Source organism: Monosiga brevicollis, genomic scaffold (genome assembly GCF_000002865.3).
Source record: "Monosiga brevicollis MX1 MONBRscaffold_27 genomic scaffold, whole genome shotgun sequence".
Taxonomy (NCBI): domain Eukaryota; class Choanoflagellata; order Craspedida; family Salpingoecidae; genus Monosiga; species Monosiga brevicollis.
In genome coordinates this window covers 30,540-54,606 of record NW_001865064.1, presented here as the reverse complement: position 1 = coordinate 54,606, position 24,067 = coordinate 30,540, and the positions used below count along the sequence as shown (strand labels likewise).

The window sequence follows — 24,067 nt, the reverse complement described above, 5'->3', positions numbered from 1 at the left end:
AGGAGAGAGAGAGAGAGAGAGAGAGAGAGAGAGAGAGAGAGAGAGAGAGAGACGGGGCTCAAGTCGGACATGACTCAGGCCAGCACAGACGCAAACACAGATGCAGACACAGCCCAGCATAAGCGCGGACTCAGGTCAGGCGCAGACCCAGGACAACACAGCTGCAGGCAAGACACAGGCAGGCAGGCAGAGCACAGACGCAGAGACAGCACGGAGGGAGGAAGGAGGGACACGTGCGAGGCGTCAAGAGCGCCAGTCAGTGGGGTTGGCAACCAAGGCTTCTGGGGGTACGAGCCCGATCAAGAAACCCAGATGGTGGGAGGACGGGCTGCACGCCTTGGTAGGTGTGTATCCTCACGTGTAGCGGAATGGTCAGGACTGCCGCTCAAGCAAAGGGTCCAGCAGCGACGTACCGTCCGCAGCGCTGCCATTTGTAGTTGCCATGATGATGCTCAGCACGTCAAGTTCAGAAAAGTAGAGAGAGAAAGTGAGAGAGAAAGAGAGAAAGAGAGAAAGCGAGAGAGAGTGTGTTTCTGAGAGAGAGAGAGAGAGAGTTTGAGATAGTTTGAGAGAGTTTTGAGACGATTTGAGAGAGAGGGTTTGAGAGAGAGGGTTTGAGAGAGAGAGAGAGTTTGAGAGAGGGTTTGAGAGAGTTTGAGAGAGGGTTTGAGAGAGAGAGAGAGAGGGTTTGAGAGAGAGAGACACACACAGACACACGCAAGACGCACAAAATGCGCGAAACAGAGAGAGGAGGATGACTATTTCTGTTAAAATGTCAGATATCGTAGCAAATTAGGATTACATAGGGCACCATGCCTTTCAGCATATTGAAGTTGATGCAGAAAATTAATTAGTTATTGTCGTTCCCGAGGCAGACTTGATCTCATGACGGTACGAGAAGAGGACGGGGAGGGGGGAATGAAAAACATAAGACGGTCGGACAAGGCGGCAAGGGGGGGGGCGTTGACTGGGAGCGTGAGTGCGTGGGTGGGTGGGTGAACGGAAAGCGGGATCGAGCCGTTGGTCGTAGCCATGGAGTGGTGGTGAAGAACAAGCGAAATGAAAACACACGTGTCGATTACAAGTCGAGTTATGACCTTTCAAAGGGGCAAAAGAGGTCGGAGAAAGGGGCCAGGCAGCAAGCTGCATGGCACCATTATGGTGTTGAATATCATGCGCCCATCAAGAGTTATTAAATGACGACGAGGGCAAGCGCCTGGCAGGCCACAGGCAGGGGCGGGGCGGTGATCCAGGCCTTGTTGTGACCGTCGAGGGCCAGAACATCTGCCATGTCGACGTTGCCTTTCCCTGCAGCAATGTAAAGTTGGTCTTGGAAGACGGCACCGGACATGGTGTGACGGGCAGTGGGGAGAGCCAGCCCGAATGACCAGGCGGTGCCGTTGAACATCTCCACCGAAGCCAAGGCAGCCGCTTCAATGCCGCCCGCCACATAAATATGGTCCATGAAAACAGCAGCCACCATGGCCCGGCGGGGTTGCGTCAGGGGCGCAATGTAACGCCAGGCAGTGCCGTTAAACGCCATGACCGAGCCGGTGACCTGAGGCGGAGCCCGACTTTCCGTGCCGCCCAAAACCACAATTTCTCCTTGGTACGAGACAGCCGCTAGGTCAGCACGCGGGTCTAGCAGGGCTGGCCCAGAGCGCCAGGCGGTACCATTGTAAATTTCAACGCTGGACAAGATGGTATTTCCACCATCACCACCCAAAGCGTACAGTTCGTTGTGAAAGACAACCGTGGCCAAGTAGCCGCGCGCCGTATGCAAGGGGGCAGCAGCTATCCAAGACGAATTGTCGAGGCGGCGATACACGTCGGGGACATACACCGTGTTGTAACCACCGACCACGTACACCTGGTCACGAAAGGCAATGGCACTGTGCCCGTGGAGTGGGCTTGGCAGCGCGGGGTCCGGTGACCAATCCGTACCATTAAAGGCATGGACCAAGTCCAGGCTCTCGTTGGTATACCCACCAATGGCCAGCAACCGAGCGTCAAAATCTGGAAGACGGTGCTGCAGCTGGGCCAGCAGACTGGCTTGCGTCGCCAAAGCACTGGTTTGGGCTGCGAGCAGGCTAGCCTGACTAGCCGCCAGCACCTCCTGCTCGGCCACGAGGGCCGCCAAGTCGATCCCGTTCACATACACCCGAGCCGCCCCACCCGAACCGTTCACAAACAAGTTGCCCACATCATCCACATACACCACCGGCTCTCCCAACTCTGCCCAGGACAGAGTAGCCAAATTCGCAATGACGACGCCAATCACAAGTGCCGGCATCATCCCACCACAGCCCGAACCCCAGCGCCACCACCGAGGCAAGACACCCGCCCCCCTCGCTCGCCGCGATGTGCTCGCGTCGCCGTTGGTCGTCATGGCATCAAATGTCTGACATTTAAACTGCTTGTAAATTTACTGTTCCTGTTTATAGAGGTTATGAAGATGCTATGGATTGGTAGATGATGTGTACTAACAAAATCATAGAGCTTTTGTGGCAAACCGTAGAGTTTGTGTAGATTACAGATAATGAAGAAAATAGGGTACTTATTGTTGTTGTACAGGTGGATGTAGTGTTAGATAATGCTACTCTTCATGTAGTTTGTGTTTCTCTTTTTGGTGATAACATTTACATGTGCTGACGCTGTTCTTATGAGAAGCGTCCTTATCTCTGAGAGAACTCAGCGTGAGGTAAGTTCTCTAGCTTTACCTTTGGTTTAACATTGCTCGTTGAAAGCAAGATCGTCTCATCTCTGGTGGTGCTCACAGTGTGTACGGTCCCTCTCCCAGTCCGAAATGCTTTTGTGTGTCTGGCCCTTACCCACCAACCCTCTTACCACAGACTCGTTCACTGCCAACTCTCTGATCGCTTACGCCCTTTCCATTAACTTTACACCTTTTATGTGAGTCTTACCCTCATGTCTCTGAATTGTTTGCCTCCTGACGTCGTGTCTCTGTCTCTCACAACCACGCACACTTCAACTCTCTCTCTCTCTCTCATTTTTTTTTTTTATTGATCGTCGTGCGTGGCATTCGGATCATCGACGAGAGCAGTGGCATTCGATCACACACTCACACACGGCGCACACGCGCACATAGAACGACCCAGCCCTTGATCGGCTGATCTAGGGGACAGACCAGGGAATGGTGCACACTGATCATTGACATTTTGGTCTGGTTTGGCAATCATTTGGCTTGTGGTAAAGGCGACGGCGGACTGAGGTGACGCGTTGCAAGCAGGTACTGCCCGCGTCATGGACCAGGAGCCGCCCAAGGGCAGCGCCGCTGGGGGTGGTGCCCAAGGCGATCCAAGGCTGAGAACGGCCCCTGCAGCAAATGTTGAATCGGGCCAAACGTCCCCGAATGACGCTGATCTCAGTCAATCCGTTTGGGAAACGGCCAGCGTCAGCAGCAGCTGCGAATCAGATGCGAACGACAGCGACAACGAGGGCGACAACAAAAGTCATGGATCCACGCAAAGACCATGTACCGCTGCAACTGCCGAGGAGCCGACGCCGTCTCTACCGGCCGCCTCCGCGCCAAGCGTGCAGGTCGAAGCCACGGCCGCCTCCGCGCCAAGCGTGCAGGTTACAGCCGCCTCCACACCCGCGCCAATTGCGGCCTCGGACCCGCTGGTATCCACCACTGCCACGTCCTCCGACACGAACGAACCGAGACGGCCCGACGAGATCAGACATGGCGATGGTAGTGACAGTAGCAACACTGCCGATCTGAGCAACGTCGCCTCGCCGCAGCAACGCACAGTTGTAGACGTTGATGCCCACGTTTCCCATCGGCCAGCCACTCACTCCAACAACCCCGCGGATTCGGGACAAACCCAGCAACCTGGCGCGACTGCTGCTGCACCCCCATCCTTTGAAGCGTCTACGACACAGTCTCCACAGCCCAAAGAACTTGATATTTTTCTGGCTTCCTTGCATACTCGCAACGGCCACAAGGTCTTTCATCGTGACAGCGACCGCCCGACGTTTGTCAGTGAAGTACAAACCCAAGTGATTCAATACAAAGGGCAAGGCTTCGAGCTGAAGGACGGAGACGAAATTCTTTCTATCAATGGCTCTGTTGTCAATCTTGACAATGTCAAAAAGCTCATCGAAGATCACAAAAAATCATCGAAACAAGGTGACGTTCATCTCCGTGTGCGTCGAGGTGGTCCAACCCCAGATCGCGCCGCCCAGCGGGCCACAAATTCTTTCCCCACAGCGATGACTTCGACTTCCCTTGAGCATTGCGAGATGGTAGGTCTGTTCAAATTTTTCTTCTTCATTCTTTTTTTTTTTTTTTTTTTTTTTGAGTTGCTTATTGCGTTGATTATCTAACCTTGTTCTCTACCTGCAGGCCGTGTATCTGGCAGTTGAGCAACAGCTGGACGCCGATCGGTGTTTTGTTTTGACTGGTGATGCCAGGGACCTTGGAGCAAAAGACGTTGAGCATGGCATTTTGTTTCAACCGGTGTGTTATCTGGTTGAAGCAGCCACATCAACTCTGTCGTGTGCTTGCGCGTTACGGTCCTGTTCATTTATCCTTTATCTAACTTCTCACTCCCGTTGTATCTGCCCATCAGACGGCTGTGTCAGGCGTACTGTGTGCTTGTGTGACGATGGAACTGGCATCTAGCTTCCTCACGAGTTGGCAAAAGCTAAATCTTGAGATTCACCTTTGCAAGCCCAAGAGCACCGCAGGCCAGATATTTTCCTCGTTTAAGCGCTTCTTCTCAAGCAAAAAAAGTGCGGATTCCGAGCCAAGCCATGCAGAACTGCTCGAGAACTTGACCACGGATCGGGTGGTAACTCGGCAAGCCGTTCGACCGCTGAGCGATCGACACGTCTCTGTGTTTGTGTCAAGCCATTCGTCTGTCTCATTCCAGAACAAGATTGCCTTCTTGAAGCTTCAACAGCGGTCCCTTGAAGAGTGGCACATCGACGCCAAACCAGCCCCCACAACTGCTTTGAGGGAGCAAGCCGAGTTTGTCGACGCCTTTGCCTATGCCTTCTACAATACCCGTGAACGTTGCGAATGCATGCTTGCACTTGTTCGACAAGCTGAAGACAATCTCCCTCAGCGTGTGGCACTTCTGCCTCTCTTCCATGCGTTTTTGGCTGCAGGCAAGATCTATTTGGATGGTGTAGACAAATACTTTCTGCAGCGCGCCTATCGCGAGGCGCCACCGTTCGTGCAGCGAATCGCTTCTCAACTAGAGCCAGCAGTGGCGGATCGCATGGAAAAGGTGCTCAGCGAGCTGGTTAAAGGGTCGCTCAGGCGGGTGGATCCTGTCTTCCAGTTTCTCTTGCGTGCAAGCCTGGGCGTTCCTGAGGTGAACTCAGTTGGGCGCAAACCGCCAGCTTCAGTCCCGATTGTCACCGATGAAGACGCCCGAGTGCTCATTACAGCCTGTCGAGACGACCAAGTGCTGCTACAAGACCACGCCGCCACGCTCGTGTCTGAAATTTTGCGTTGTCCTTCTGTCAGCAGTACCACTTTGATTCTATTGTATGAAACACTTGAGGAACAAATGGCGTGGCATGCTGCTGGCACAAAGTCGCGCGACCGACTCCTTGCCGCGTTTCAAACTGGGCTCACAAAGCTGACCCCGCCCAACATCCGTGCTTTGCTCAGCCGACCGATAGAGCCTGGCTTGTCCTCCCTTGTTCAGCAATTTCTTTCGGATCAGTTTGCACAACAGCAAGTGGTGTGGTGGCGTGAGCATCCTCAGGACACCCAGTCACTTCTTGAGCATACCTTGCGCTGCAATTCCGCGTTTCAGCTTGATTCTACCGTGACAGCTGACTCTTGGGACACGTGGAGGTGCCATCTCGCAGTTTTGCGTCACGTGCGACCAAGCGAGCTGGGCGCTGTGTCATCTGCAAGGCACTTGGACCTCTTGCTCTCCAGCGGTTTCCGCAATCAGTCTCCACCAGAATACGCGGTCATTCTGCAACGCTATGCTGCCGAGCCTGGCCCTATTACCGAAACAGACGTTGGTGATCAGCTGGTGGAACGCCTGGTTCAAATGTTTTCACTGCCAGTACTGCTGCACCATACCATTCATGACAAGTGCTTCACGATCGATGCCCCACCTTCAATGCTTGTACTGCACGCAAAAGTTTTGCAGCAGGGTGCCCAGAGACAATCTGCTCAGCTGGAGCCAGATGCTCAGCTTTTGCAGGGGCTCTTAGGTTTGGCTCTGCCTGACCTGCAGGCGCTGAGCCTTCAGCTTTACGCTAGCGCGTTGCGCGTGGAGGCGGCTATGCAAGGGCCGCCGGAGCATGATGCCCTGGGTCTTCTCTTGGCTAACCTGGCGTATCAACGATCATTTTGGAATCAAATCATGGCAGCTCTGCACGCTTCAGACGCCGAAGCTCCGAAAAACCATCTCGCAGCCGCAATTCGTAGCGAGCCACGCGTCGCAGCGGTCGTGCACGCATGGAACGATACTGTGCGCGCTGTGCACAATGGCTCGGCCACGCTGGCGTTTGCACGTCAGCTGTGCGAGTCCTGCAGCGACCAGCAACTTCAACAACTGTACCGTTGGGCAGACACGGACTGCGCCGTCCTTGATCCGACTTTGGACCTGCGCCAAGCCGTCACTGCCTACCAAGAAAAGATGGAGGTCGTCCGATCAGCCCTCGACTATCTGTTGCAGTCTGCGCGCATAGCCGAGGCCGAGGCAACCGCCCGCCATGTCGAGGCGCTTCAAGTACAGCTTAGTCAGTTTGAAGCCGACGCCGAGAGCTTACCGCGTGCCGATTGGTTGCTTCCTGAGGATCTACGTGCGTTTCTTGCCTATCGTGCAGCACCTCTTGATTCGCAAGTACTACAGCACGTGGTTTGTCGCGAGCTACGCGCTCGCTCCTTGAATGTGAGCAATGGTCTTCTGATCAACAACAGCGACGAGGACGAAGACGCCTTTGTTCTTGAAGACCACGGCGACACGGACGATGAAGATGCTTTTAGCCTAGGTGACGGAGACGGTGATGGGGATGAAGATGGTGCTCTTATCAATGATGGTCAAGATGAGGATGCGATCGAGGGGGCTGAGGCTGCTGGGGCTTTATCTAATGTGGGAGCTTTGATTCACAGCGTGGTACTGGAGCGTGAAAGGGCCCAGCGCTCTTTGGCTGATCCACTGGACGTCTCTTATGCAGGCTTATTGGAGCCTGTTCAGCAGACACTGGATGAAGATCTTCGTGCCATTTTACAGCCCGAGGCCAATCTCGTGACAATTGCATGGGTGTTTCAATGCCTGGCGCGCGCACCCATCGAGCAGCGCCGCAAGGAGACCGAGATGTGGTTTTCGCGCCTTGATCTTGGCAGATACCGAGGGCAGCCAGTCGAACTGGTCCAATTGCTCTGGAGAGCAGTTGAGATACAAGACCGTAGTCGCCTCCTGTCGCGCTTGGCAGAACTGCTGCAGCCCTTTGGGATTCGCGCTTCAGGCCAATTGCTAGACATTAGTGCCAACGTCCTCGAGCTGTTGTCAAATCTCGACACCGAATTGCAAGTTTTGAGCGACTGCTTCGCCCTGCTCGACGCACAAACGAATCGCTTGTCGGTCAACATCTGGGCGGTGGTCCGTGAGCTTGCTCATGGCGGCGAGCTTTTTGACCTGCTCCGGATCTCCCTCGATGAGGATGTGCGTGGTCTCATCATGGGCGCCGAGAGCGTTTCCGCAGACCAGTATGCCGCCTCTGAGGCAGCCGTCAATGACTTTGTCACGCTGCATCACATTATTGCTCCCACTCTGCGCAGCCAAGGCACCAATGTCCAAGGCTGGCTAGCCCATCTAGTGCAACAGTTCGATCAGCTCAATGACCGCCAACAGCAGCAGGCTGGAGTACCGGGTGGCAGAGATCTAGCAGTACTGGTTCATTCATGCTGCACTAGCGCGCGATCCCTTCGCAACCTCTGGGAAAACGTGACGGATCGATCAGGATCAGCCAAGCTCCGCATCCAGCATTTGATGCAAAACCAGCCCAAACTCTCTGTGCGCTGGAATTCGACCACACACTCACATGCCATCACAGTCGAGACAGTCAGCGACAACGCGCCTGCTGGTGATGCCCAGCAACTGAATTGGGATCGCTTGCAGGATCTCCGTGCGCGGTCACAACTGTACGGCTCGGCCGAAGCAGATCTAGCCCGAGCCATGACCGAGTTTCGTGCCGCATGCGCGGAAGCTGATCGTCTGAAAGCTATAGCCAAGGAATATGCGACGTGCGGCTACATGGGTGCCTATCTTGACGAGGCTTTTACGACTGATTTTCAGCAAGAACCGCTCAAAGCCTTAAGCACCGAGCTAGAGTGCGAATTGGAAGGATGGACCGCAATCATTGATCAGAGATGCACTGAATCACCCGAGCTGGCTCGTTTCCCCGGACCACAATTGGTTTACGTATATGACTGTTTTCAAAGCGTCCGTGAGACCAACTCGTTGGACAACTTGTGGCCCCTCGTGGCCTACCTGAGTTATGATGTGTTGCCAAACGAAGATGATGTGCTCCGCATTGCCCAGAATTGGGCTCAGTCCTCACCAAACAAGAACACCCAACGCTCTGGCCTACTGCTTGATAATTTGTGCGAAGCTCTACGCGCCCTGCTGCAACTCACCGAGGCCACCCTGGGTCCGAATCCGGAACCACAGCGTTATCAGCCGCCGGGTGCGCTCGAATTGCCAACCCATGATGGGACGCGACCACAGGTACTGGCTTGCCAGAATGACCTTAGTTGCTTATGTGCCCTTCATCTGCCCTTTGCCCTTGCGGGAGCGCGACCGTCGAGCGCACATGTCTTGATCTGTGACTCCTCCACCACGGCCTTACAAATCCACCGCTTTTTACAGCTGGGCTGGGGAACGGCAGCTGCAGGCGATAGCACCCCATTTGTTGTTTATCGCCCAGACTACCTGCACGATGAGGTTCAGACGGCACTGGTGAAATTGCAGACTCAACGTCGGGGCTATTTTTATATCATTGCATTGCGTGGTCCAGGCGGCCAGGCAGTTGACCACGTGAGCATGTCTATTCCAGCCGTGCAACACCAGCTGCCGGATGGCAGCCGAGAAAATCTTGCTGCCTTGGTGCGCGCATGCTTTCCTGCACGCTGCGTCAGTTCGACTGTAGTGATGTCGCAAGCGCCGCGCCAAGGCAAGAGTCGGTGGATTGAGCAGCAGGTCCCTGAGGAACAGAGTTTTGCGCTGCTATCCATCCAAGACGATCCTGACCTTCTGGCTGTGCAAGCCGCGTTGGAACAAATTGTCACACGTCATCCTTGCCACCCTGACCAGCCACCCTTGGTCGTGCACGTTGATATCGGCCCTCTGGTGGCTGAGCGTGCCGTGGCCGTGCAGAAGTTGCTGTTGCACCTCCTCTTGCTCCAAGCCACACCAAGCTGGTGCAAGCTGGTATCCCTGAGACCAGGGACCCGCTTTTACATTGAGCTGGCCAACACAGTTGGCAACCACCTCGAGCAGTGCATGCCTCTCTTGCGTGCCTTGCAGTGGGAGTTGATTGAAAGTACGGTCAACGACCTGCGCGTTCCAAGCGATCCGAATACGCCCGTGCAAATTGTGTGTCGCTACCTGTATCAACTGGATGCTAACAATGTAGAGGCACCTCTGACCGATGAACACACCAGTGAAGCGCTGGAAGAGGAAGTCTGTCGCCAACTTCTTCAACGACACTTTCTTGAACATCAGCCCGCGGCAGGCTACGCAGAACTGGACGTCTTCATCAGCATCCTCCATCAGCAACTTGTTCGCTTTGACAAATCTATTTTTCTAAAACCCGACGTGCTACGTGACATGTCCGTGCCTCGCGGCTTTCGCACACGGCTTTTGCGACACCTCCTGGAGACGGTGCGCACATTTGCTGCTCGCTCCACCCTCGCAGCACGTGAGCGCCAGCAACATCACGAGGGCAATCTCGTTGATGCCATGCTTGCGTCATTCTCAGAGTTTGTGCGGTGGGACGATGCGACGCACATCCTCGTTCTCATGCAGGTTGACGGCTGCATTTCAATCTTGTACAAGGATCCCTCGGATTTAGATGCTGAAATTCGGCAACTTTTACAAAGCCAGCTCGAACCGCCAAAATCCCTGGCCAGTTCGTCTCCGGAACAAATGATTGAAAGATTGCGTGCCCTGACCTCCCATAACGATGCACATCGTCCTCCTGTTGGCAACTACTCCTTGACAGCCGACAATATGCTCAAGATGGCGATGATTGTCCTGCGTGCCGATGCGCTTCAGCCCATCATCTTGATGGGACAGGCTGGCATTGGTAAAACAAGCCTTTTGCAAGAACTTTGCCGCATAGCCGGGCACATTTTCCGTCAGCTACCCCATCATGCTGGAACCACACGCCAGGACATTGTTGCGTTTACACATCAAGTCATCGAAACAGCACGCGGGGTACCCGATCAACAGGTATGGGCGTTCTACGACGAGGTCAATACCTGCGAGTACCTCGGTCTCTTGACTGATATTCTCGTGCGCCGCAAGTTGTACACGGATCCGCTGCCTGAGAATTTGATCGTCATGGGGGCATGTAACCCGTATGAGCGTCGCGCACCACCAGTGCGTCGTGCAGGGCTGGCCGTGGAGAACAAGCGACAGGGCCGAGTCGTTCAGACCTTTGACGAGCGTTCGCAGTTGCGCTACCGCGTGCACCCGCTACCCGAAGCCATGCTGACCTATGTCTGGGATTTTGGTGCCTTGGCTGAGGCAGATGAGGCCAATTACATCGAACGGATGCTTATGCAACACGTGCAACTGCGCGCCCCCGGCCAACTTGCCTCCTTGGCCCATGGCCTGTCTCGCCTTCATACATTTTTGCGCCAGGATGGCCGCAGCGAAGAATTTGTCGTCAGCTTGCGAGATGTTCGTCGGTTTTTGGTGTTTTACAAGTTTTTCCAAGACTATATCGCACGCCGCGATAGCCTGGACCCTCCCTCTTCTCATGCTGATAGTTACTGGTATCACTTTTCACGCAACGTCAGTGCATCAAATCGCCTGCACGCATTGCATGGTCAGAGAGAGGCCCTCAGCGTGGTGCTGTCCATTCAGCTTGCGTACATTGTGCGCATGCCCGTCACTGAAGAACGTCAGATGGCCCGCGAAACGTTTCTTCGCTGCGTTCAAGGATCTCTGCTCCCCAGCAACTTTGACATCAAGTCCTGGCGTCAAGTTGTCAATGCCGAGGAACGCAACCTTTATGGCCGCATGGATACATCAGCGTATCCCAACTTGGCCATGAATCGGGCACTGCTCCAAAACGTGTTCTCGCTAACAGTGTGCGTCCTCACTCGCACGCCGATCATCCTGATTGGGGCGCCTGGCAACTCGAAAACCGTGGCAACCACCATTGTGAACTGTAGCCTTCGTAACCTCGACTCGCGAGATCCTCTGCTTCAAACCTATGCGGGCGTTCAGCTTTTTCCCTACCAAGGATCGGAGGACTCGACCTCCGAGGGCATTGAGAAGGTGTTTCGCCAAGCTCGCGATTATGCGGCCAAGCCACGGTATCAGCAAACCTTTCCCGTTGTTCTGATGGACGAGATTGGTCTGGCCGAGCATTCACGCTTCAACCCGCTCAAGATTTTGCATAAACTGCTAGAGCCGTCCGCTGAGCAACTCGAGCCACTGGCCGTGATCGGCGTCTCCAACTGGGGCTTGGACACGGCCAAGATGAATAGGGCCGTGGTTCTTCAGCGCCCGCCTCCCACCCTGAAGGAACTTGAGAACACAGCTCAAACCATTTTGGCCACGTTTTTAGAGGAGCAAGATTGCAAAGAGATTCAAGACTTGGTCACGAAGGTTGTGCACGCCTACAACGAACTTGTCTTACAACCCAGCAATGACAGTTTTTATGGCCTCCGCGACTTTTATGCGCTGTGCAAAGCGATTGGCAAGGGTGCCAAGCTTTTGAGAGAGGCGCGACAACCACTGCAAAAAGGCTTGGGTCGCATTGTGATCTCTGCAGCTGCCCGCAACTTTGGTGGACGTAGCACTGATTTGACTAGCGTCTGTGAGTTGTTTTGGACCCACATTGCTCCTCGGACGCGAGGTTCAAGAGCACTCTTGGTTCCGACGGCTCTTGAGTTGCTCGAAAATAATCTGAAAGATTATCAAGCACGTCACATGTTGCTGGGCACGGATGGGTATGCGGCGATGGTGGCCCTTGATCAATTGCTGCCACCCGTCGAACAAGTGCCCCGATTGGAGCTGGTTGGCAGCGCGTTTCCCGATGATCGCCTCCAACAGGAGTATGTCTATGGCAAGCTGAACCAGATTATCCACTTTATGGAGGCTGGAGGGGTCCTGATCCTGCGCCACCTTGAGTTTTTGTATGGCGCTTTGTACGACTGTCTGAATCAAGCGTACGTGACCATTCAGGGGAAGAGAAACTGCCGCATTGCTTTTGGTCAGCATTCAAATCCGCTGTGCCCGGTCCACGCCGAGTTCAAGTGCGTTGTTATCATGGATCAAAACAAAGTGCAGACGTACGATCCCCCTTTTTTAAACCGCTTTGAGAAGCAGCTGATTGACTTTCCTGGGCTTTTGGCCACCGGTCAGCACCGTCAATGGTGGGATCACATTCAAGCAGACATGAAAATGCTGGCCAGGGCTGCAGGCCTGTCGGAATCGGATGCCTTCGTAGCGGTCAACAACACATTGCTTGCTCACGCGGTGTTGCCTGCGCTGTCCATGCCTGGTGATCATGGTCAAGGTTGTGCCCAAGTCCCGTACGGCCTCGTTCAACACTGTGTGGCGCGTGCTTTGAGTGGCATTCTCTCGGTAGAGGCGTACCTTGGCCTCAATGCTTCGCCGGAGGCTTCAACTATGCCTCTGGCGCGCCTTATTCTGCAGGAAGTACTGCAACGGCCCGTCGAGTCCCTGCAAAGCTGGCTTCCGCATGCTGGACCTATCAGTGTGCTACTGACGTATGATTCACCCTTTGCGCAATTGCCACTTACCGCGCGCCATGTGGTACATGACATACGGACGTTTCAGAGCGAGCGGGAGTTGCAGACCCGTCTGGATGACTTTGTGCGTGGTGACAGCGAGCTGTGCTGTCTGCGGCTTCACGTGGCACAGTTGAGTACTTTGGATATCATCGTGCAATTGGCCCAGCAACGGCGCCAGCAACTCAACACGGCTGAAAAACAGCTTGTGCTCATTGTGTTTGTACCTCGATCAAATTCCGCGAGTGCTGCTTCTTGCCACCTGCCGGCCAATGTGCCGATGCAGTTTGTTGACGCGCTTGACATGCCAAAGCTGAATCGCGTGACACTAAGGCAAATTCGGTTTGAGGAGCTTGTGCACACCTTTGTTCCAGACGTGCAATCCTGGCTTCAGCAGCCTGCGGGCATGTGGCACTGCTTGGCGCGCACAGCCAATGGCCCAGTGGCAACCATTCAAGAGCTTACCACCCGCTTGCTCCTGGCATTGCGCGAGCGTGATGATGTGAGACAACTATGGTTGTTTGTCACTAAGATCGGTGCCACGTATCTTGCCTCCATGGGGCCAGAAGATTGGGTGCAACTCGTAGCGCGGGACGTGGATTGTCGGCAAGAAGGCCTGCCATTTTGCAAAACAGTGGAGGAAGCCTGTGTTCGCGCCTTGCAAGCGGCAAGCGCTCGCATCGTGCACGAAATGCTTGCGCAGGGCACTTTGCAAGCCTTGATCGAGCCGGCCGATTGCTATGAGCAAATAGATCCGTCTGGACGCTACGATATTCGCATGCGGCATCGTGCGCTCAACTTGGCTGTAGAGCGCGACGCTCGAGTCGCTTGTGAGCGCATGCAAGGCATCCCACGCCCTCTCGGCCTCCACGAGCTGCCACCTGTGCGACTTCTTCCTGGTCTAAGCAGTATGCAGGCTTGGCTGCCTGGTGTAGCGATGGCGTGCAGTGCCCTCTCGCATGAGGTGGACAATTTGAGTGATAGTGCCATGGATACGTCGAGTGATGAGGGATCGGCAGCGGGGCCGGCTTCTCAGGCCTTGGCATACCTTGATGACCTCATTTCGTTTGAGGAGAACCCTGACATCATGGTTGCCTTGCTTCTGGATGCGGCGCGGCTGCTGGGATGGGCCCAAAAGGACGTCGAGCTGCGCATCTGTGCAATTTTTGCACGTTCGCTGCCACAGCAGTTTCAGTATTCGCCCTCGGTGGCATTACGACGCTGGATGCAGATGGAAAGGGATGTGCGAAGCTTGTTAGTCTTAGTGCAGGCGCTTCGATCTGTGATTGGTGAGGTTGAAGCACACCAATTCCTCATGACCGGAATTTATGGGGACGATATTGTTCCTCAAGTGACCACGACTTTACGCCATGCCTGGCGAGAGCGAATCCTTGGCGCAAGAGATCGCCGCACGATCGAGGAGCTGTCTGAGGCCCTACGTGTCGTACCATTTAATCTCAGCCCAAGCACGCCAATTGGAGAGATGCCTTGGCAGTTGCTCCTTGAAGAATCTCGTGACGTTGCTCGCCTCCGCCTCATGTATGCCATGCTAGGTCACATGCTTGAAGGAGGGCTGCCCGTCAAGGACATACAAACGACGGTGCGCATTGCAGATGACTCTGCGATGGCTCCAGGCGATGACCTGTTTGCGCATTTGCGGGTGCTTTTTGATCAGTGCTTGCGTGACGGCCGCGTTCGTGAGCTGCGTGCAGTGGCCGAAGCCATGGCTGTCTTTAGTGACTTTGTGCTGCAGGCGAGCTTGTTCACACCCTCCGCTGATGAATCAGTTCTGGAGATTGTGGTGCGCCATGTGGCAGAGTGTTTGGATGCTCTTCCAGAACAAGTGAGCTGTGACATTTGCATGGACTCGGTGCCCGACATGCGTCTGCCTTGCGGACACCAAATGTGTGAAGAGTGCGTCGATGAATGGTTCAATCAATCAGGACACAACAATTGCCCCTTTTGTCGACGGACCACAACCCATGACCAACTGCATCGTGTAGAGACACAGGCGGAGGCGACTCACGAGCATCTGGTGAACGCCCAAGATCCTGTCTGGCCTGCCATTGCGCGCATTTTGCAGCGTGTCGTGGACTTTTGCCACGCCAATGGCGACGATCTGGCCACTCAATGTGTGGGGATCATTGAATCACCAGGCACCTTGCACAGCAGCCTACTCTGTAACGCAACACGAGGTCTTCGGGACCGCTCTTTGGGTCATCCTGCCGCAATTTTGCTGATTGAGGCCGTTCAGACGCACTTGAACGGTCTGGATGGTCTGTATGCATTTGCTGAGCGGGCTTTACACGTCGTTTCTACGGACAGGCACATTCCGACCGTCAACGCGCGCAACATGATCTGCGTTGCGGTGCTTCGTGCTCTCATTCATCAAGCTGTAGATGCCACTTTGCTGGCAAACTGGGATCTGGATCGGCTTTCAGACTCTGCGCGATGGATCTGGGACTGCTTTGCAAACGCACCGCAAGTGGCTCAAGTTTTGATATTCAAGCACCTTCGCTTAAAAGCCGAGTTTGGTCTCTTGCGTGAGCATGCAGACCGATGGCGTGAAACGCTCCCGTGGATCGCCCAGCTACCCTGGCCTGAGCAGCAAGGTGCACAAGACGATCAGTGCAATGTCTTTGGCCCCTTGTCATCTGATGTGGCACGCGCTGCTTGGGCTGAGCAACAGTTTGCAGCTTCAGGGGCTGTCGGGACAGCCAATAGGAGCAATGCCACTGCCAATCAGCCAACTAGCGGCGCTGATGCACCGCCTTCCTTGCGTGAGTCGGCCATGCAAGCCGAAGTTGCTCGCGAGCTCACAACACGCCAGAACGACGTTACAGCTGGAGCTTTTCGCAGTCTACTTGATGCACCCCCTGCACAGCTGGGCCCGATGCCTCGGCAGTTTGCTGCAGCGGCCAACGTTGACTGGACGACGCGACTGCAGCGTGCTTGGACAACAACAATGCCTCCGAATACCCAAACAGACGTGCCCGGCTCAGGGCATGCTGGCCGATACCTCCATCGGTTGCTTTTGCACTTTAGCATTGTATTCCCAGAGACTATGGCACAGGATAATTATCTGGCCGCCATGATCTATGGGGCCGAAGTGTGCAACCGCAGCTTCTTGCCAGGCCAGGCCGACGACGATGTCAGTGCCATTTTGGGCTCTGTGGCCGCTGTGACACGTGTGTACAACTGCCCGTGTGGGTTTGTTTATGCCGTGGGTAATTGTGGCCAGCTCAACCAGGTGTCCACTTGTCCCAATTGCCGTTCGCAAATTGGCGGGCAATCCAACAACACACCTCGACAGACAACCAACACTACACCTGGCTACCACCCTCCAGTTCTCCAAGCTGCAAATCAAACACCAGCCCCAATTCGTTCTGTACAACCTGCCACGCTTATTATTTTGGACATCTTGTGCAGCGTGAGCCTTTTGTTGGCCACAGAAGTGAACGCAGCCGTTGTGGCTGAGATAATTGAGCTCCGTACAGATGCTGGCGGCCTGCTCTGTACCCGATTTAGCGTCCGCATGCGTCAGCTGACGACACTGTGGGGGTTGACGCTGGAAGAGACGAGCCATGTCCTGCATCGACTGGTGCAGGACCTGCCCCGTGATTTGCAAGGTCATGGAATTCCAACCACTACGGCTGCGCGAGATGCCTTGGAGACCCACCTGCAGACGAGTTGGACCCAGCAGCTAGCAGACCCTCGGACGGCACACCAAGCATGGGTCGACGTGTGCACCGCAGCTGATGCGTCACGGCAAGAGGTGTCGCATTTTGCGTTGTGGCTACAGGAACGACACGAACCTGATTCTGAGCTGGAGGAAGCGTTCCGCTTGGCCCCTGCAGTCACTTGGCCTGCTCTTGAAGGCCGCCTTCGATCCGATGCTCGCGTTGCATCAGCCTTGCCCTTGCTACCGGCCGTTGTGCAGGTTCAGCCCATGCTCTTCAACGCGGCACAGCTCTGGCCGTTGTGGAGTGCGTGTGTGCAGATGATGCATGCCGCTGACAGTCAACTTCTACAAACCGATCAAGTCCAAGCCATGCGCTTGACGGATGTGATCAACAGAGGCCTTGTGGAGAACTCGGCAATTGAAGGCTTCATCACAGCTTGGAACACGCTTCGGTCCTCGGCTCCGCATGACCTGCTCGGGGCCGACGAAGATAGCCCTCACGGCCGCTTTGAGTGTCGCGAACTGATGCCATTGCCCGCGCTTTCATTGAGCTCACCTGCAACAAGACTCCTCCCCACAGAGGATGCTGATGGGGATCAACTGCGCGCCCTTCTGGCGGCCCTGATTGCCCAGCACAACAACTGCTTGCAGCAACTCTTATCGGCTGCGGGCCAGCGGCACCATGTCTTGTTGGCGCAAGAACCACGGCGCGCTTTTGCACCTCAGGTACCCCTCTCCGACTGTGATGCCAGCTGCCTAATTTCGCTTGATAATGCCGCTACTTTGGATGGCATTTGGCTTCCGTATGCCATGCGCGCCCCGGGCTTTGGAAATGGGCTGACACTGATTGCCGATTGGCGGGCACTGGATGCAATCTTTTACCACAAATTTGTTCGCAATAAATTTTTGATTGAATTCGAAGCTGCACCGTTGTTCAAATACAACCAGCCCGGTGTGGCTTTCCTTCGTGCCTTGGGCGTTTTCGCGGTTTCTCACAACCAAGTGCCTTTGGCTGAAGATGCAGAGCAGCCATTGATGATGTCGGAGTTGCGGCAAGCTCTAACGCCGGCACAGCACCTCCTGGAGTACCTGGTCAGCCATAGCGGCGACTTGACCGGTCTGAGTGCGGATGCAACCTTGGCGAGGGCCTTAGAGCGTCTGGGAGATCAAGGCGCCATGCAAACGGCCCGTGCGAGCTGCATTATGCCTCGGCTTTTGCGCGACGTTGAGGGCTTGGTGAACGTCTTGTGCCGCCTGGAGCTGGAAGTTCGACCTGGTCGTTTGCGTCTCAGAAACTTTCCTGATGCTCTGGAGCCTGATCTGGCCCGACGCGTTCAAACAGCACGCTCGCGCCACACATCAGAATTGTGGTTGCGCCTCCCTGATGCACTGCGTCGCGTCATTGTGTACGTTTGGCCCATGTACGACCTTGGGGAACAAGCTTTCCAAGCCGAGCTTGGTCTTTTTCTTGATGAGGAGGCAATGTTTTTCCCTCGTTTGCAAGGAGTGGACCCCTCAGACATCTTACCAGCGGAGCTGCAGCTGAAGCACGCGTATGCATTGCTACGTTGGCTTCAATCACGGGATGTTCGCTCTTGTTAGAGGAACTGAATTCTTTTTTCCATGCTATGGTGATTAGGATCTATGCGCTTTGTTTGTGTGTGTGTGTGTGTGTGTGTGTGTGTGTGTGTGTGTGTGTGTGTGTGTGTGTGTGTGTGTGTGTGTGTGTGTATGTGTGTGTGTGTGTGTGTGTGTGTGTGTGTGTGTGTGTGTGTGTGTGTGTGTGTGTGTGTGTGTGTGTGTGTGTGCCCGCGTGTGTCAGCGTGTGTCAGCGTGTGTCAGCGTGTGTCAGCGTGTGTTAGCGTGTGTTAGCGTGTGTCAGCGTGTGTCAGCGTGCTCTTTGCTTGTGATCACAATTCATTCGATGACTCGTATAACAAAGCGAATTGTGCACCGCAGTGGGAAGATAAGGAGCTCACAACAGGATGGAGACGCGTAAAAGCGGGTTGTTTTTTTTATTAATTTACGAGGGAAAGGCAATGGGCAGAAGCATATCCGAAAATGAGCCGGGCTGGTGCGTTCTGTTGCAGACCTACCACAGCTGCTATGCAAAGTAAACGGTTCTTTTCGGTTGCTTGAATCAAACCTCAAGTTTGTGTGGCTGAAAAGTCGGCGAACACTGTGTGCTCTGCTACGCAACTCGGTCATCAACACCACCGCAAGGGCACCCAGGACAGTCGGCACCCACGTCAGAGGCTTGCAAAATGTGTTACAGTGAAGCGTGTCGAAAAAGCTCATATAGACATTGAATTTTGAGTCAGAGATATTGATTGATATGCGTACTCTGTCATGAGCCTTGCTGCTATGCGACGATCTGAGCCTCGCCGGTCACATACAAGCCCCAGTTTTGTGGTGCTTTGCAACCTGCTTGTCAAGGGGTTTGGAGTGCTTTTCAGCTGCCACGGCTGGCAAAGAGGCAGTCCACGTGCACATCCAGGCCCCAGTTTTGCGGCGCTTCAGAATCTGCTCGTATGACCGTTTGGACTTGACAAGTCAAAAAATAGACAAAAACAACAACATGTGTTCTTTGCATTTTCCTTCTTCAGAAGTTTTTTTTGGCAATTGCCTTCTACTTTTGACCTCGTACGCTTCTCCTTCCCCTCGTTGGCATCGGTGTCGGCATCGGTATCCGGGGGTTGCTTGACGTGCCCTGCTTTGTGTGTGGTGCTTGATCGCTTGTGGTTGGTACGGGGCTCTCCTGGTCGGGACTTGTGGCGACGCCAGAACGTTTGGTTCATCGCACCGCTGCCACTTTTTTTTTTCCCAGTGGGGCCACGTGGCTCGCTTCACAGTCGTTCGCGTGCGCTTTGATCCAGCAAGTGCACCTGTCTTCGCAACTGTCACCGAAACCTGTTGGCCAGAGATACGTCGTTTGGCGCATCAGGAGGACAGAGCAAGGCCCGCTGCCCGGCTGCCGTTTTGGGTTGTCGGACGAGTTCTATTTGGAGGGGTTGCATGAGATTGGTCGTGGACCCCAAAAGCGGTTTTGAAGCATATGGTGGTCGAGCGATACCTTTGCCATGAGTGGCAATGGAGAACGGCTGTCGGATGCGTGCGATGCATCAGATCCACAAGCGGCGCTACAGCTGTTGAGCAGTTGGGACCAACAACGCATCCGAGATGCTGCTGAATACAAAGCTGAGGTACGATGCTACGCAGCTTGATATGATGTTCGTTGGTGTTATTGGTTACCCTTTGATTATGTCACTGACTATGAATGTGGTGACGTTATGGGGCATACACTGCATGACTGCATCATCCCGCAGTGGGACAATACATCACTGCACAAGGCCAGCTTTAACGGTCTTGTAAAGGTGGTGGAGATGCTGTTGCTGCACGGTGTTGATGCTGGAGCCAAGACCATTGTCAGTACAGTACCTCCCTCTCCCCCTTGACTACATCTGTACCACATGATGATGCTGCTGAACCTGTACGTCATGCTGATGCATCGTCCCACAGAATGGCGTCACACCACTGCACTACGCCTGCGAAAACGGTCATGCCAAGGTGGCGGAGATGCTGTTGAAGCACGGTGTTGATGCTGAAGCCAAGAACATGGTAAGTACGTCTTTCACTTTTAGCACCCTACAATGATACACCTGTATCAAATGATAATAATCGTGTTGTAACTGTACGTCATGCCGATACATCATTTTACAGCGTGGCTGGACACCACTGCATTATGTCTGCATTAGCGGTCATGTCAGGGTGGTGGAGATGCTGCTGCAGCACGGTGTTGATGCTGAAGCCAAAGATATTGTTTGTACAGTGCCTCCCTCTTCCCGCCTTAGCCCCTATGGTGGTACACCTGTCCCACATGATGATGATGTTGATGGCTGTTTCGCATCATCCCACAGCGTGGCGATACACCACTGCACAATGCCTGCCTCTACGGCCATGTCAAGCTGGTGGAGATGCTGTTGAAGCACGGTGGTGATGTTGAAGCCAGGAACAAGGTCAGCTCAGTACTCCCGTTTTCTCCCAACCTCTGGTTGCTGCTCCTACTCCCGCTGCCCGTCGCCATTCTTTTTCGATGTTGTATCCCTTGCCATCACTCGTCTGCCTCCCTCGCATGCTCAAGCGGCTTTCAACGGCCGTTTCTTTGGTTCTACCTCGGCACACTCGACGCTCAATCCCCAAAGAAACAGAAAAATGAGTCTCGTGTTTCTGATCATTGATTGTATATTATAGGACGGCCAAACGCCGCTCCATGCAGCCTGCACTGCCTTCTCTGCCAGCCAAAAGGTTATTCAACAACTCTTGCGGCGCGGTGCTGACCCAGATGCGAGAGAACTTGTAAGCTTTTCATCTTGATGCCGTGCTTTTCCGCTGTTCTGCTGCGCCTGCGATTGATATCTGACGACCTGCTGTGGCAGACGGATGCACGGCCCTTGGATCTGCTTCTTTGCAAGGCTCGCATCGAGCTGGAGGTGAGCCTTTGTTATTTTCAGTACGAATTGCAAAGGCAAGCTTGCTTATCGATGAATCTGCTTCACTTTTAGCCGATTGCAGAGCTATTGCGCGCAACCCGTTCTCCTTGCTCCTACCAAACTAAAGATTCCCATGGTGCGAACCTGATTCCCATGTGATTGTCCGCACGTTCTTGCTCTCATCGGATTTCAACGTGGTGCCAGTCCAAGGCTTGATTCATGCGGAGCAGGGCAGACGCTGGCGGTGCGCTGCTGCTGTTCTCTGCAGTGTCGGCTGGCGCTTGGATCCTCAATCGTTCAATATCCAAGATCTACAAACCCTGTGTGACGGCCTGACCGCTCTAACGTTTGCGGCTCAAGCTGCACCCACGAATTGATATGGCCGCTTGTGTTTGGCTAGGCGATCGCTATTACTGAGCAACAAACATAGACGCATGTCCAGAAGCTACTGGATCACACTGGAAGCTGCCAGTCGTGGCACCATGGCTGGATAATGCTTGATGATCCTTAACGGCGCTCTTCAAGGAAGCCTGTGGAACACTGAGCATTTCCTCTGTTTGCTTCTGTGAATTGACCACAAACAGATCATATCCTAAAAGGAGCTCCCTCAGCGTTAAATTTTAATCCGATCCCCTTTGTTTGCTTCTGGCAGGAGGTAATTGGTCAATCTGGGCCTCTGCCAGGATCTGGGCCCTGATCTGGGCTTGGCGGTCGGGCTTTCCAAATTTTGAAGAGGTCAAAAGCTTCTAGCCGTGATGATCACTTGAAGCGACGACAAGGCCAATGGTGCATTTCGTTCCCTTTGAAACGCGAGTCGCCATGATCTTAAAGCTGGCTCCCTCGTCGTCGGAAGTAATCGCTCGCATCCGGGCGGGGGGATCAGATTGATATGATCGGATGGGGCAGTAACAACTAGGCAACGGGCTTGTAATGTCATGGCAGGGAAAGGGGCCGTACGCGTGAACGTACAAGCCCCAATTTGCGGCGCTCTAGCAGCCTCTCGTTACGGGTAAGGTGTCATTGGCAGGCAAAGGGGCAGGACGAGTGAACGACCAAGGCCCCAGTTTTACAGCGCTTTGGAATTTGCTGACTGTGTGTCAGAAAGAAAAAAAGAAAGAAAAAAAAAGTTGTGTGTGTGGTGTGTGTGTGTGTGTGTGTGTGTGTGTGTGTGTGTGTGTGTGTGTGTGTGTGTGTGTGTGTGTGTTGTTTGCATTTTTTTTGCCATTTGCTTTTGAACTTCTTCTTCTTCTTCTTCTTCTTCTTCTTCTTCTTCTTCTTCTTCTTCTTCTTCTTCTTCTTTTTGGCAGCGGTCTCGGTCTCGATATCGGCATCGGCGGGCTGCTTGACGTGTCTTGCTTTGTGCTTTCATGGTGACTGATCACTTGTGTTTGGTACGGGACTCCCCTGATCGGGACCTTGCGGCGACGCCCGAACGTTTTGATTGAAAGCATCGCTGCCATTTTTTTGCTTTCAGTTGGCCTCACTGATCTCGCCTCACAGTCGACAACGTGCGCCGGGCAACCAAATACCCTGTCCTCGCAACTGTCATTGATAAGTATTGGCCAAAGGTGGGTCGTTTGGTGCACCAGGCAGAGAAGAGCAAGACCCGCTCACCGGCTGCCGTTTTGGAAACGGCGCGCGTTTGTTGGATCCCACTTTTGGGTTGTCAGACGAGTTGTACTTGGAGGGGGCTCATGAGATTGGTGGTGGATCGAGAAGCGAAAAAAAGCGGTTTGAAGCGGATGGTGAATGGAGAGAGATACCATTACCATGAGTGATGACGGAGGGCAGCTGTACAGGGCGTGTTATTCATCAGATCCACAAAAGGCGCTGCGGTTGGTGAACAGTTGGGACCAACAACGCAAACGAGATGCTGCCCAATCCAAAAGTGGTTTCGTACGTTTGCTGTTTGGTATGATGTTATGTGATATTGGTTGCACTTTGAATATGTCCCTGGATGGGTGACGTTATGGCATAACATGGGACATATACTGCATGTTTGCATCATCCCACAGGATGACTGGACACCACTGCACGAGGCCTGCGGTAACGGTCATGTCAAGGTGGTGGAGATGTTGTTGAAGCACGGTGCTGATGCTGACGCCAAGAACAAGGTCAGTACAGTACCTTCCTCTTCTCCCCCTTTACCCCCCTATGATGGTGCACCTGTACCCCATGATGATGATGCTGATGATGATGATGATGATGATGATGATGATGCTGTACCTGTACGTCATGCTGATGCATTATCCTACAGCTTGGCTATACACCACTGCACAATGCCTGCTATATCGGTCATGTCAAGGTGGTGGAGATGCTGTTGAAGCACGGTGCTGATGCTAAAGTCAGGGCCAACGTCAGTACAGTACCTAACCCTCTTCCCCTTTAGCCCCCCTATGATGCTACACCTGTACCACATGATGATGGTGATGATGATGCTGTACCTGTACGTCATGCTGATGTATCATCCCACAGGATGGCTGGACACCACTGCACAAGGCCTGCTTTAACGGTCATGACAAGGTGGCGGAGATGCTGTTGAAGCACGGCGCTGAAACTGAAGCCAAGAACAGCGTCAGTACAGTACCTAACCCTCCCTCTTCTCCCCTGAACTCCTCTGGCTGCTGCTCTGCTCCCGCTGCCCATCGTCTTTGGCCCCGTCCCTCGCTCCTCTACACCCTGCCCACCCGTGCGCGTCCGTTCTCCCCCCTGGCTCCTTTTCTTCCTTCCCGCCATCCCTTTTCCCCGTTTTGTGTCCGCGCTTTGTCGGTGCTCCCTGCACCCCGCTCTGTTTCGTTGTATCTTGAGCCTGCTTCCCTTTTCCGAGGTCGTGACTTCATTCTGGACCCCACCCCATCCCTTGCCAGCGCGCTTCTGCCTTTCTCGCACACTCAAGTGGCTTCA

At 54.1% G+C, this 24,067-nt stretch overlaps 4 protein-coding genes across 4 annotated transcripts in view; 2 read left to right on the top strand and 2 right to left on the bottom strand.

The window, feature by feature from the left end:
* The window catches only part of MONBRDRAFT_11183 (uncharacterized protein), a gene marked incomplete at both ends in the record, with an annotated part of 3,012 nt that extends 2,568 nt beyond the window's left edge, over nucleotides 1–444 (bottom strand). The window contains one exon of the mRNA XM_001748948.1: nucleotides 414–444. Within this exon, the coding sequence (XP_001749000.1) occupies nucleotides 414–444 (31 nt within the window). The remainder of the gene's footprint in view (nucleotides 1–413) is intronic.
* A 748-nt stretch (nucleotides 445–1,192) lies between these two features.
* MONBRDRAFT_11182 (uncharacterized protein) lies at nucleotides 1,193–2,293 on the bottom strand (the record flags this gene model as incomplete). Its single annotated transcript, XM_001748947.1, has 1 exon — nucleotides 1,193–2,293. One exon carries the CDS (start codon nucleotides 2,291–2,293, stop codon nucleotides 1,193–1,195), a length of 1,101 nt encoding a protein of 366 aa, XP_001748999.1.
* A 971-nt stretch (nucleotides 2,294–3,264) lies between these two features.
* Nucleotides 3,265–18,275, top strand: MONBRDRAFT_38519 (uncharacterized protein; the record flags this gene model as incomplete). Its single annotated transcript, XM_001749011.1, has 3 exons — nucleotides 3,265–4,269; nucleotides 4,370–4,483; nucleotides 4,596–18,275. 3 exons carry the CDS (start codon nucleotides 3,265–3,267, stop codon nucleotides 18,273–18,275), a joined length of 14,799 nt encoding a protein of 4,932 aa, XP_001749063.1.
* A 1,199-nt stretch (nucleotides 18,276–19,474) lies between these two features.
* The window catches only part of MONBRDRAFT_38518 (uncharacterized protein), a gene marked incomplete at its 3' end in the record, with an annotated part of 5,507 nt that continues 914 nt past the window's right edge, over nucleotides 19,475–24,067 (top strand). The window contains exons 1-5 of the mRNA XM_001749010.1: nucleotides 19,475–19,876; nucleotides 20,193–20,291; nucleotides 20,591–20,689; nucleotides 23,179–23,391; nucleotides 23,639–23,737. Coding sequence (XP_001749062.1) covers nucleotides 19,754–19,876; nucleotides 20,193–20,291; nucleotides 20,591–20,689; nucleotides 23,179–23,391; nucleotides 23,639–23,737 — 633 coding nt within the window. The 5' untranslated portion in view covers nucleotides 19,475–19,753. The remainder of the gene's footprint in view (nucleotides 19,877–20,192; nucleotides 20,292–20,590; nucleotides 20,690–23,178; nucleotides 23,392–23,638; nucleotides 23,738–24,067) is intronic.